Genomic DNA, 14,792 nt, shown 5'->3' on the forward strand with positions numbered 1-14,792 from the left:
TACAGATACAGCAGAGGGTGCTATCATCAAGCCTAAAAGAAGAGCTAAGGACCTCAATGTTATGGTCTAACGGAAGTGATGCAGGCGGCTTTGAGCTTTAATTTACATGGCACCATAACAATTTGTGAGAATCTACATATAGTGCAGTCGGAAAGTATTCAGACCCCTTTACTTGTTCCACATTTTTTACTTTACAGACTTATTTTTAAATGGATTACGTAGTTGTTTTCCCTCATTAAGCTACACACAATACCCCATAATGACAAAGCAAAAACTGGTTTAAATGTTTTTTTGCAACAAAAAAAACTATGACATTTACATAAGTATTCAAACACTTTACTCAGTACTTTGTTGAAGCACCTTTGGCATAGATTACAGCCTCAAATCTTCTTAGGTATGATGCTACAAGCTTGGCACACCTGTAATTAGGGAGTTTCTCCTATTCTTCTTTGCAGATCCTCTTAAGCTCTGTCAAGTTGGATGGGGAGTGTTGCTGCACAGCTATTTTCAGGTCTTTCCAGAGATGTTCGATCGGGTTCAAGTACGGGCTCTTTTACTCTTTTTACTTTTTACTCCACCAAAGCACATTCAGAGACTTGTCCCGAAGCCTCTCCTGCGTTGTGCATAAGGTCGTTGTCCTGTTGGAAGGTGAACCTTTGCCACAATCTGAGGTCCTAAGTGCTCTGAAGCAATTTTTCATCAAGGATCTCTCTGTACTTTTCTCCATTCATCTATGCCTCGATCCTGACTAGTCTCCCAGTCCCTGCTGCTGAAAAACATCCCCACAGCATGATGCTGCCCTTCTGGAAGGTTCTCCCATCTCGACAGAGGAACTCTAGAGCTCTGTCAGAGTGACCATCGGGTTCTTGGTCACCTCCCTGACCAAGGCCCTTCTCACCCGATTGCTCAGTTTGGCTGGGCGGCCAGCTCTAGGAAGAGTCTTGGTGGTTCCAAACTTCTTCCATTTAAGAATGATGGTGGCCACTGTGTTCTTGGGGACCTTCAATGCTGCAGAAATGTTTTGTCACCCATCCCCAGATCTGTGCCTCTACACAATCCTGTCTCAGAGATCTATGGACAATTCCTTCGACCTCATGGCTTGGTTTTTACTCTGACACGTGCTGTCAACTGTGGGACCTTTATAAATACATGTGTACCTTTCCAAATCATGTCCAATCAATTAAATGGTATTTCTGTTTTCACTTTGTCATTATGGGGTATTGTTTTTTTAACCATTTTAGAACAAGGCTGTAAAGTAGCTAAATGTGACAAAGCGAAAGGGTCTGAATACTTTCCGAAGGCACTGTATACATACTAGCTACCTCTTTTATCTTTTACCTCGTACCCCTGCACATCGACGCGGTACTGGTACTCCCTGTATATAGCCATGCTATCTTTTTACTCGTTATTCTTTATTCACTGTGTATTTTTCCTTGTGTATTACATTTTTTTGGTTGAATTTTTCATATTTCACTGTTAGTCTACAGCTGTTTTGCAACGAAGCATGTGACAAATACAATTTTATTTGACACGCACACAAACACTTTCTGTAATGACATGACGCTGGCGGCAGGTAACTTAGCAGTTAATGTTCGGCCAGTAACCAAACGGTCATTGGTTGGAATGACAGAGGTGATTCTATTATGACTATCTTTTAACTTATACTTTCCAGTTGTTCAACAAAACAATGATTCCAGTAGTGGGAGAGGCATGCATCTGCATCGAGATAATGACAAGGGTTCGCTTGTGGTTTTCTATGTGGTTTTCTATGGCAGATGGGCCATGTCTAACCCTGCTAACTCAGAGCAGGCCGACACACTGCTGGTTGATTCTCTGTCATACGGCTCCAGTGGGTCCCATGAAGCAAACCTTCAGAGACCATACTATATCAGCCCTCACAGTGTAGGTTCTGGCTTAGTCTACTGCATAGTATACTGTAAAGTTGACTTAGTGTACTATAAGTCGATGTACAGTATACTTTAGTCTACTGTAAGGTATACTGTACTATAAAGTATACTTAGTCTACTGCTCATCTACTTAGTCTACTTAGTATAATGCTTAGCCTACTCTAAATTGTCTTGAGTCATTGTGATAAAATACATTTTTGCTCTCCATTTTATGCACATACAGTATGTATTTTGGGAATTGTAAGATGCATCACTATTATCATGGAAAACAATAAGTAAAACTACAGTAGGTTTCAAAATCTATTGAACAGCTATTTTGAATTAAATCAATAGGAATAGTAAGCTATCCTGATAGCCAACTTCTATGGTATGTCAGGTTAATACAGAAGGTTGTTGTATATTCTCCATATGCATCCGACTCCTATTACTTTTTATTCATCATCTCAACTGTCAGGTCGGACCTGGTAAACCATTATAGGGTACCCCGCTTCAGTAATGGTTCAGCCCCAACCCTCAAGACCTGCTCAAGGTCCTAAACGATATCTTAACCGCCATCGATAAGAAACAATACTGGGCAGCCTTATTCATTGACAGAGTCGAAAGCCTTGGCCAGGTCAATCACCACATCCTCATCGGCAGACTCAATAGCCTTGGTTTCTCAAATGATTGCCTCACCTGGTTCACCAACTACTTCTCTGATAGAGTTCAGTGTGTCAAATCGGAGGGCCTGTTGTCCGGGCCTCTGGCAGTCTCTATGGGGGTGCCACAGGGTTAAATTCTTGGGCCGACTCTCTTCTCTGTATACATCAATGATGTCGCTCTTGCTGCTGATGAGTCTCTGATCTGCCTCTACGCAGACGACGCCATTCTGTATACTTCTGGCCCTTCTTTGGACACTGTGTTAACAACCCTCCAGGCAAGCTTCAATGCCATACAACTCTCCTTTCGTGGCCTCCAATTGCTCTTAAATACAAGTAAAACTAAATGCATGCTCTTCAACCGATCGCTGCCCGCACCTGCCCGCCCGTCTAGCATCACTACTCTGGACGGTTCTGACTTAGAATATGTGGACAACTACAAATACCTAGGTGTCTGGTTAGACTGTGAACTCTCCTTCCAGACTCACATTAAACATCTCCAATCCAAAGTTAAATCTAGAATTGGCTTCCTATTTCGCAACAAAGCATCCTTCACTCATGCTGCCAAACATACCCTCGTAAAACTGACCATCCTACTGATCCTCGACTTCGGCAATGTCATTTACAAAATACCCTCCAATACCCTACTCAATAAATTGGATGCTGTCTATCACAGTGCCATCCGTTTGGTCACCAAAGCTCCATATACAACCCAACACTGCGACCTGTATGCTCTCGTTGGCTGGCCCTCGCTTCATACTCGTCGCCAAACCCACTGGCTCCAGGTCATCTACAAGACCCTGTCACCATAGCATCACCCACCTGTAGCACGCGCTCCAGCAGGTATATCTCGCTGGTCACCCCCAAAGCCAATTCTTCCTTTGGCCACTCTCCTTTCAGTTCTCTGCTGCCAATGACTGGAACGAACTACAAAAATCTCTGAAACTGGAAACACATCTCCCTCACTAGCTTTAAGCACCAACTGTCAGAGCAGCTCACAGATTACTGCACCTGTACATAGCCAATCTATAATTTAGCCCAAACAACTACCGCTTCCCCTACTGTATTTATTTATTTATTTTGCTCCTTTGCACCCCATTATTTCTATTTCTACTTTGCACATTCTTCTACTGCAAATCTACCATTCCAGTGTTTTACTTGCTATATTGTATTTACTTCGCCACTATGGCCTTTGTTTGCCTTTACCTCCCTTATCTCACCTCATTTGCTCACATTTGTATATAGACTTATTTTTCTGCTGTATTATTGACTGTATGTTTGTTTTACTCTGTGTTGTATGTTTCGAACTGCTTTGCTTTATCTTGGCCAGGTCGTAATTGTAAATGAGAACTTGTTCTCAACTTGCCTACCTGGTTAAATAAAGGTCCAATTTAAAAAAGCACCAGACATTTCCAAATCGCAGACACACACACGTACTTGACCCTGTAGATGTTTTAATTTTTTAAATGTTTTAAATGATTATTTATGACAAAAGACACAAGGAAGGGGTAACATTAAAGTATTAGAACATGAAGGACAAATAATACAGCATCAAGACACTATCAAACATGTATCAGTCTTTCCGCAACAGAGCTATCCTTATGTGTGAGGGTGCGTGTGCATGATAGTGATATGAAATATGTGTCTTAGTTGTCTTAGTTTCCTTTTTCATGATCACAATCTTGTGAAACCCGAACCCTCCAAGGTCCCCCACAGTTCCCCAATTGCTGTCCCTCAACCATTCGAGACCTCTCCCACAGCCCCCCCACCCGCCCCCCTGGAAGAAGAAAAATACAATTAATTCCATTCCCCTCCAAGATCCCCCCAATGCACCAACAACCAAGAAAATGAACTAAAGAGAAAAAAGGAAAAGACAGAAGAAACAGCAAACAACAATGCAAAAAATATATATCTATAAATTAAAAACAAAAGACATCAAGGACAACTGAAATCCTAACAGAAATGCCTACTTTATATGTTTGTGTGCATGTCTGGCACTATTACATGTATGTGTGTGTTCTTGTATGTGTTTATTTATTTATTTTTTCCTTCATCTTTTGACCATCATTCTCTCTCTCACACAGCAACTCCACTCTGACTTGTCTCCAATTCCACATACCAACCCTCAGCTTTCCTCAGCCCATAACATCTATCTCTGCTGGCCACCCAGTTCGTGTTTCTATGCAACACATATCTTTCAACTATACTATAATGTTTAACATACAATTTCAATCTATCTAATAGAATAGAATCTACAGATTGCGTGTTGAAGATAAATACTTTTAATAAGAGTGTTAGTATATTAGTAGTTGACTGACCCGGTCTCGCCAGATCTCCTATCAGTACTATTTCTAGGGTCAATTATAGATCAATGTTATACATTTTCAGCCATTCCTGAACCTGAGACCAGAAACAGGCTACCTGAGGGCAATACCAAAATAAATGGTCTATTGATTCTGTATCCTCGCAACAAAATCTGCAGAGCTTCGATGATTATATGCCCCAGATTTTCAACATTTTGTTGGTGGCAAGAATTCTATATAATAATTTTAGCTGAAAAACACTAAGTTTTGAATCTTGCATTGTTTTATATATCAACTCATACCATGGAATCGGTACATCAAAAATCTCTTCCCAACTATTTTGCAATCTGTATGGCACAGTTGTCAACATCCTGGTCCTCAAATGAAACTGGTATACTTTCCTATTTATGCTATTTTTATTCCTCCCTGTAGACTTATCTAACGTCTATGTCAGACACATTGGCCTAATATAGTTTACTCAAATCCCCTCTGCACTTAAGGCATTGAACTTCCATGTGGATTATGCATAACTGTAGATAGTTCCCCATTGTTTCGTAATAGCATTGTTAATAATAGCTTTCTGAAATATGCATTTGTACTGCCGGCTAAGTGACCATCAGTATTGTTGAAGTGGGGACCATTACGATTATCAGTATTGTTGACATGGGGACCATTACTATTATCAGTATTGTTGACATGGGGACCATTACTATTATCAGTATTGTTGACGTGGGGACCATTACTATTATCAGTATTGTTGACGTGGGGACCATTACTATTATCAGTATTGTTGACGTGGGGACCATTACTATTATCAGTATTGTTGACGTGGGGACCATTACTATTATCAGTATTGTTGAAGTGGGGACCATTACTATTATCAGTATCGTTGAAGTGGGGACCATTACTATTATCAGTATTGTTGACGTGGGGACCATTACTATTATCAGTATTGTTGACGTGGGGACCATTACTATTATCAGTATTGTTGAAGTGGGGACCATTACTATTATCAGTATTGTTGAAGTGGGGACCATTACTATTATCAGTATTGTTGACGTGGGGACCATTACTATTATCAGTATTGTTGACCAGAATATTGTTCTCAACAGCGTCCTGGTCATCTCCTGCTTGGCAAAGTCTAAATGGATAGATACAAAAGTTGATATTGTTTTCTTTATCAGATGCAAATCTTGTTGGGTTGTTTTTGTTTCTATACTGTATTGACAGTAGAAAGTGCACTTGGAAGGACATTATTTTATCACCGATTCTCCCTCTTACTCATTCATAAAGCAATTTAACGACTGGATGTACAAGCTTAGAAAAAAAGCTCCTCTCTAGAACCTAAAAGTGTTCTTCGCCTCTCCCCATAGGCAAACCCTTTGAAGAACCCTTTTTGGTTCCAAGTAGAACCTTTTCCACAGTGTTCTACATAGAACCCAAGAGTTCTACCTGGAACCAAAAAGGGTTATCCTATGGGGACAGCCGAAGAACCCGTTTGGAACCCTTTTTTTCCTAAGAATTTATCTGTAAAGATCTGACACCACCTTAAACCCTGACCAGTGACAGTATTCTCATCGCTTCACTGCAGGACCACTGCTAAAAAAAAATCCTTTTTACTTTTATATTTCAGAGATTCATATGAGATCATTTTAGGAGCATTAGGAGACACTGAGGGACTGGGAGTGGTATAAGATTAATTGGGGCTGTCAATTGTGTAGTGTCTCAGATCTAATTAAATCCAAAACGAATGAAATTGTGCAAAGGCAATTGCAACACATATCACTCGTACATTTATTTCTCCGACATCCCCCCCCCCCCCCCCCCTCATTCCCATGATATATTTTCACACCCCTGAAATATTGTTTCAAATGCATTTATGTAAGTGTGATAATTAGACCTCAGTGGAAATACTATTAGCAGTCATGGTGATGGTTATTGGGGGGAAAAATAATATCTTCAACATTTGTAGATGGACTTGATATTTCACAAATGTAAATGAATGTGAACCAGCACTTTTGATTGCATTGTCCTGATATGATAATTGATAGGCTTTTCATGGTCAGCACCATATTTTGACTGGGAGTTTATCACTGTAGTCTGATGGGTACTGCTTGTAAATACGTAAGGGGGAAAACCTTTCAATACATAGGATCAAAACCTAAACTTCATCTTCTTCTGCAACACAACCTTTACTGAGTGATGGCTGCATTTCAAGGAACTACTGGTTCAGTTTTTCCAGGTAAACACATTCTGAGGTAGTGAGGTGGCTTTATCTGTAACAAATCAGATCAAACAGCTGCTATCATTGTTCGTTTTAATTCTTTGTTTTTCAAGCTGTCATGTCTGGGATTGGAACCAAGCATCGTAATATCCATGGCTTTGTTTTGCGTCATCACATACTCTTAAACAGCTACAGTATATGACATTGAATATAATATTGTAGTTCAAAGGCAGGATGGTGCAGTAATCTGGTTTTGTTTCTGCTGGCTGTCATCTGTGGGGTGATATGCTTGCCAGCCCCCTCCCTCTACCCCTCTCAGGTAGTAGTATACCGTGTGCCTTTATCTGCCCTGCTCATAGCCAATGATCTGAGCTATGGCTTTCCTGGCCTTGGGCCTGTAGAATGTCTATTGTTCCTCTCCTCTGCTGCAGTCAGCTGGGTGCTTCATTATCGAGAAATGCACAGTACACTGTCCAACACAACACAGATACACTCTGTAGATCAGATAGCACTGACCAATAGAATAGAACTGCAGTAATAAATACTGTATAGCACACTAAGGCAGAACAACAGCAGAGCAGATCAGCAGCTGGCTAGATTGGATGGAGAAAGCAGACAAAAGAGCAGAGACAGATGTATCTGATAATTCAGCTCAGGTTGTCTGATGGATCAAACACTAACCGAGTCAGAGAAGATTGGCTGTTAGACGGACAGCAGTGGCTAGACAGAAATCGGATTAGACACCTATGGATTTGACCAGACGCTCAAGATGACACCCTCACAGATGATTTACTTTTGTTTGGTGATTGAAGTCGATGGCAGCTTTGACATGTTTATATTTATGGGATACATGTACACTGTACAGCAGATCATGCCTGTGTTGTAGGAAAACAGTGTGTGGAGACTGTCCTCTATTGGTGGCTGTGTGTTATAACACTGCTGCAGGGAAGGTTGACTATTCATCATTTTAATTAAGGTGAAAATTAAATCAGACTGTGGAAATACCATGGGTCATACCAAAGAAGTGTGTGTGTGTGTGTGTGTGTGTGTGTGTGTGTGTGTTTTGCAATATCTTGGCGATTGTAGCTTAATGTTTATTCAGTACACAGTATGGGAGGATTATGTTGCCGACGTGGAATAGACGTTGAATTGATGTCTGTTCCCAGTGGTGTCTTTTCTGACATCTAACACACTGCAGCGTCACTATCACAATGGTATAAATGTAATCGATTGGTTTCCATAATCCTGTAATATTCAAATGCACCTTGGTTTTAAACAGGTTATTCTTTTGTCATCCTGGTGGCTACAAATGTTCATCTATGCAATACATTTCTGTGCAGGTACTTATCCTATTGGTAATATTATAATCATGTGATGTAATCATGTGACATTTGAAAACATTGCTGTCAGTTTGCCACTTCATGCCACCTATAGTGTTCAATGTCTTTCCTTTGCTGTGGATCATTTGTTTGTTTTCTACACATGTGCAGTGTGTGTATAACTCATAATACCCGCTGAGGATTTATCATTTACCAGACCAGCTAACTACAATTTCCTTTGGAATCATGTGAGCTAACTAATATTATTCATGCATATGTGTGTATCAATTTATATAGTGTGCCTGTCTGACTTTGTTTGAGAACTGAGGAGCTACAGGAGTTGTGATTTTGCCCAGATGTACCGGTCTGCCTCTGTCTGAGGTTCTCACTCCGTATGGCTTGAACAGAGGGAGGGGAAGATGGCTGGAGTGGATTTGTATTGGATGGAATAGAAGAGGGGGAAGGATCATCAAAGGTAGGAGGGCTGAGGAGAATGGACCATCTATCTTTCCCAATCTCACGATCTGTGTTTCCAACTAAAGGGTGGAGAAGTGTGAGGAAGAGATACAGAAGGGGAGGGAGAGCGAGCGAGCGGGTGAGGGAAAGGGAAGGAGAAGGGGAAAATGTAGTGAGAAATAGAGAGTATGAGAGAGGGAGAGATTGATAGCATGTCAGGACTCAGTAGCTTCCTGTTTCTACACTCTACATTATACCTTTCATTTGGACGCTGTCCAGCCAACAGGAATAGCAGCGTGTGAGGGGACAGCATCTCCTGCCCTGTCAGAAACAGGCTCCTGTCCAGAAAACAAGCACACACAATTACACACACACACACACAAATACACACACACACGTGTGCTGCGGAGAGGACTATCGACGCAGGGGTGCATCATGAAGGTGAGTTCTACTCACTCAAAGAAAGCCAAATAATTTCAGAGAGGTCAGCAGCTACTGTTGCCAGCTGGCGTGTCATCTTTTAGCTCGCATTCATGTGTCAGCTTACGCATTCATGTGTTGTTGTAGCTCGCAATGAGACTTTGAAATTTAAAACAGGTGAATGTGTTTTTGGCTGTGAACAGTGTTGTTCTCTGAGCTTTTGATGCTACAGTATGTACATACGATATGCTTAGCTGAGAGGTCATTGATCTCAGTGCAAACTGTACATTTTGATTTGCTTGCCTTTTAAGTACTTCACAACTCCACTGGGTTGTAGTTTTTGATGAAGACATTGAAAATAGGTGAGGGATTTGGGCTCTTCAGTAGTTGGGGGCTGGGATGTACAGTATAACGTTGAGGGGAAGGCAGTGTTGCTGAAGGTGATGCTGGGTTGTTTGCTTGAGGACGAAGTTACACTAAAGAAAGATTGCTGTGAACACATTTATCACTAAATTACTGACCACATTTAGTCATGACATGAAACAGCTCATAGTTTCATGCTAAACAACATTCCCAGATTTCAAATGTTTATAAGGTTGGTGGGTGAAAACTTTAATGAGGATTTGGGGATGCTGTTCATTTCCATATTTGTCAAATGTTTTTGGAATTTGGTGTGGTTCCAGTCATTTTGTCATCTGTCATATTGTTGTCACATTGCAGACGACACCACTGAGATGCTGAGGATGTTTGACCGGGGATACAGGGTTGAAGGGTTTGTGTAGATATTTTTTTACAACCTCTTTGGGGGGTGTCACAGCTCACTTAGCAGTAAGGGAAGGCGCAAAGTGCAGCAACTCTCCCTCGCACCGGCCGTCACTCTTTCAGCACCGCTGCACAAAACAGAGCTGACAACTGAAGCATGCAGCCAATATGACACAGGCTGACCTGCTATTCTGCCTGTGGGGAAATGAGTGGAGGGGGAGGGGTTTCTCTCTAAATTCCACTCGCAGACAGGATCTCTATGCATAGAGCGTGCCAACGCGCGCACACACATACACACTGAGCTAACAGAACTCATCCAGCAGAAAGCCCATAGGAGAGGGAAGCCAGAATTACTTGGAGTGGTACCCATGGAAACATCACCACTGGCTCACCTCTGCCTCCTCAGGTAGTTCCAAATCAAATCGTATTGGTCACATATGTGTTCAGCAGATGTTATTGTGAGTGTGGTGAAATTATTTCGCTTCTTGTTCCGACAGTGCAGCAGTATCTAACCAGTAATCTAACAATTTCACAACTACCTAATACACACAAATCTAAGTAAAGGAATGGAATAAGAACATATAAATATGTGGATGAGCAATGTCAGAGCGTCATAGGCTAAGATGCAATAGATAGTATAGAATACAGTATATACATACGAGATGAGTAATGCAAGATATGTAAACAGTATTAAAGCGACTAGTGTTCCATTTATTAAAGGGACTAATGATTTCAAGTCTGTTTGTAGGCAGTAGCCTCTCTGTGCTAGTGATGGCTATTTAACAAACTGATGGCCTTGAGATCGAAGCTGTTTTTCAGTCTCTTGGTCCCAGCTTTAAAGCACCTGTACTGACCTCTCCTTCTGGATGATAGCAGGGTGAACAGGCAGTGGCTTGGGTGGTTGTGCTTGATGATCTTTTTGGCCTTCCTGTGACATCGGGTGCTGTAAATGTCCTGGCGGGCAGGTAGCTTGCCCCCGGTGATGTGTTGTGTAGACCGCACCACCCTCTGGAGGTGCAGTTGCCGTACCAGGCGGTGATTCAGCCCCACAGGATGCTCTCAACTGTGCATCTGTACAACAATGCAGTTGGTGGGGTCAGTTTATGAGATCAGTTGGCGGGGTCAGTTAAGGATTACATTGTTACTTACGGCTTACAGTCTCTGAGGATATGAGTAACATATCTTAGTCCCACACACTGGCAGACTGTTTGTTTAGCAGTGTTTCCCAAACTCCATCCTGCACCCCCCTCCCTTGGTGCACGTATTGTTTTTTGCCCTAGCACTACCATAGCTGATTCAAATAATGAAAGCTTGATGAGTTGGTTATTTGAATCAGCTGTGTAGTGCTGGGGCCTCAGCACTGAGTTTGGGAAACACCTTTTCATGGCACAAGTGTCACAGTGTTTTGTGTGTGTGGGAAGCAAACTGAATTTCTAATATTGTTTTCGCAGACCTCGTGCTGTGAGACGGTTCCCTGGGCAGTATTCTGTCCTAATGTCTGAATCTTATTTCAGACTCATTCTGCTGACTGGTGTAATATGGAAGCACTAGTTTAACAAGCTTTACATAGTATGCCAATCCAATCTTTTTTTTTATATGTCAACTATTAATGGAACTTTGATTGCACAAAATAACCTTTTCAAAATCATGACAGCAACATATTAGCCTCATAAACAATGTCTTACTTTATTTCTTACGTCGCTACTATCACAAGGGGACGGACCCTACCCCTCCTACCCAAGTGCATTAGGTCACAGTGCTCTGGAGATCATATATCACAAGGATTGAATGAGCGGATGGGCTGACCACGGACCAGTTATGGTCAGGAGCTCAGAGCTCTCTGTGAGCCTGTAATGGCCAAGCCAGTGCTGCAGGCTGCAGCCTATAGGGGCTCCACGAGGGAGGGACTGGGACGGCAACAGTGCTACCATCCCTGGCTGGGCCAATAATACTGCAGCATGGAGAGACGTATCATTGATCGTCTCTTGACTGGACTAAACTAATGGTGCCGCTCCAAAAATAATGAGATCTAATAAGTGTGCACTGTCTGATTTATAAAAACATGAATTACTGCATGTCCCTTTTATTAGATTATATGCAAAGGGAAATGGTTTTGAATTGTGTTTGAGATAGCTTGGTTGATGCTTGAAAGTGATTTATTTGATCAAATATTCTACCTTCTCTCTCCATTCTTCTACCACAATGGAATTTCTGATTATCTGGCAGGGCATTTAACCCATCTTTTTCTCAATTACTGGAAGAAATTGATACATTTTGCAGTTATTCGCAATAATTTCATATCACACATGCAAACACACACACACACTTTCCACTAATTGGTCTTTTGGATCTGAAAAAAAGATCAGAGTTGGGTTGCTTGTCTAAGCACATCCATATAGACACACAAATGGACACTAACATAACACATTTCCCTAATGCAGAATGTGTAAGTTATTTAGCTTGCAGAGTGTGTCCGAGTCTCTTTTAGTATGTAGCTTGGAGCAGTAGTGATGGGAGTTTACTCACCCTCTAAATCAGACAGCAATTCACAGATCAGCCCTGGCGGTGCACAGCATTGATTTCCATTGTTACGTAGACCATACTTAACTTAACATTTCTGTGTCACCAGAGGATTTTAGCTTCATGGATAAATTATTAGACTGTATTAGTGATTTAAATACATGGGTACTTATTGTTGGAGCCCAAGCACAGAGAGAGAGAATCTGTCTGGACATTTTAATTCACGGGCAATAAAAATTAAACACCAGGTGAAAAACCTAGGTGTTGTTTTAGATTCTGAACTCAATTTCGAATCCCACATTAGGAATGTGACAAATAGCTTTTTAACCACTTGAGGAACATTGCCACGGTGTGACCGTTTCTCTCTCGTGCTGACACACAGAGACTCATCCATGCTTTTATTACGAGCAGGCTTGATTACTGTAATACTCTCCTGTCTGGTCTACCCAAGAAAGCCATTGGTCAACTGCAAAACATACAGAATGCTGCAGCACGGGTACTGAGCAAGACCAGACGAAGAGCACACATTACATCAGGTTTAAGGTCTCTGCAATGGCTGCCTGGGAGTTTTAGAATTTATTTTAAGATTCTTCTATTGGTTTTTAAATCAATCCACGATTGTGCACCCCAATACATGTCAGACATGCTTTTAAGTTATGTACCCAGTATGTCCCACAGGTCCTCTGGCACTGTCCTTTTAACTATCCCAAAGGCTAGGATGAAGAGGCATGGAGAAGCAGCCTTTAGTTATTATGCCCCCAGCCTCTGGAATAGCCTGCCAGAGAACCTGAGGGGAGCCGAAACTGTGGACCTTTTTTGCTTCACTTTTCCTTAGGGTGATTTTTAATCTTTGGGTTTTTGTTATTCTTAAATTTCTATCCTCTTGTGTTTGTGTTGTAAATATTTAAGTTGTTTTATTTTCCTTGTTTATGAATTTTTTCCTGTGAAACACATTGCATTGCATTCCATGTCTGAAATGTGCTGTATAAATAAAGCTTGATGATTTGAATATAAAACTCGACAGATATGCAGAGAGGGCAGAAGCAGGAAGAAGCATTAGAAGAACCGTAGGATATATACAGTACTATTTCTACTGTAAATGGAGAACACTGATAGCTTACTGTAGCCGACAAAACTGGTGTTTCTGCACCATCATACAGTAATTGGTTCTATTTCTTTGACGTGTTCGAGGCTTTTATTCTATTCTGTCCTCTGACAAAGATGGTGGTTAATTGGTCCCTTGTCTAGGGGAAATGGCCTGCTTTCTGTCAGTGCAGCAGTTCTGACATTTCTGCTGCGTTGTTCCCATCATCATGGTGTTCGTGCTCCACCAGCTGTCCTCTGGTCATGAAAGCCTCAGGCTGAGGCTTCCCAGGGATGAGGGGAAGGGGCCCAGGATCTGGAAAACTAGTCTTCTCCCATCTGGCATTAGAGGTGTCTGGAGCCTCAGATTTCATGTTGCTCTAATGGAGGCTTAATTGACTTATTGATCAGAAGGGGCCTGGATGCGATCAATGGGCTGAGCTGCCTGCAGGGCAGGGAGCGGGTCCCAGCCCTTCAGACTAAAGTAGACACGATCCTTACCAGTTACCACTCCAAGAGATAGTGCAGAGAGAGAACATGTTCCTGACAAATTCTCAGGGTGTTGATACTGTATTTTCCACTGGAGCCATTCTATAGCTACATAAATAACCTGCACCTTTTTGGCCAGTTTTCTTTTTCTCTTTTACCCTCTCTCTGTTTTCCCTCTTTCCAGTAATGTTTGCTAATTTCCTCTCAGGTTTCTGTGGTTACAGAGGTCTGTATTGATATGGAGATATAATGAATACATTCCCATTAATAAAGAGGAAGGCGATAATAGAAAGAAATACTAAAAAAATAAAAGCATATCTGCCATTTTTTCCCTTGTCATCTTTCCCTGATTTTAAATATTTCCCCCATCCTTCTTTATCCCATAACATCCTGTGGAGTTTTAAATCATTGTGGGGAGATGTAGTGAGTTCCAAGGCAAACGCCAGCGTTTGTCTTCTGACCTTTCTGTGTGGAGGCGGTATTGGAAAGGTCAGGTAAAAGGTCTCACGCAAATTTCAGCCAGAGAACCATAGCAATGATCGACTTGACTGCCAAGGAGATGCATCACAAATATGATGGCTGACTCATGGATATTGAATAGTTACAACTGATTGTTGATAACAATTATTAGCGATCTCACCTCACATTTCCAATGTTAATGTTCCTTTAGG

At 41.6% G+C, this 14,792-nt stretch overlaps 1 protein-coding gene across 1 annotated transcript in view; it reads left to right on the forward strand.

Moving 5' to 3' along the window:
• The first annotated feature begins 8,974 nt into the window (after positions 1-8,974).
• Positions 8,975-14,792, forward strand: part of LOC109888816 (inactive phospholipase D5) — a 58,592-nt gene continuing 52,774 nt past the window's right edge. Inside the window, exon 1 of the mRNA XM_020479993.2 lies at positions 8,975-9,288. Within this exon, the coding sequence (XP_020335582.1) occupies positions 9,283-9,288 (6 nt within the window). The 5' untranslated portion in view covers positions 8,975-9,282. The remainder of the gene's footprint in view (positions 9,289-14,792) is intronic.

The sequence above is a fragment of the Oncorhynchus kisutch genome, linkage group LG4 (assembly GCF_002021735.2).
Source record: "Oncorhynchus kisutch isolate 150728-3 linkage group LG4, Okis_V2, whole genome shotgun sequence".
NCBI classification, from domain to species: Eukaryota; Metazoa; Chordata; class Actinopteri; order Salmoniformes; family Salmonidae; genus Oncorhynchus; species Oncorhynchus kisutch.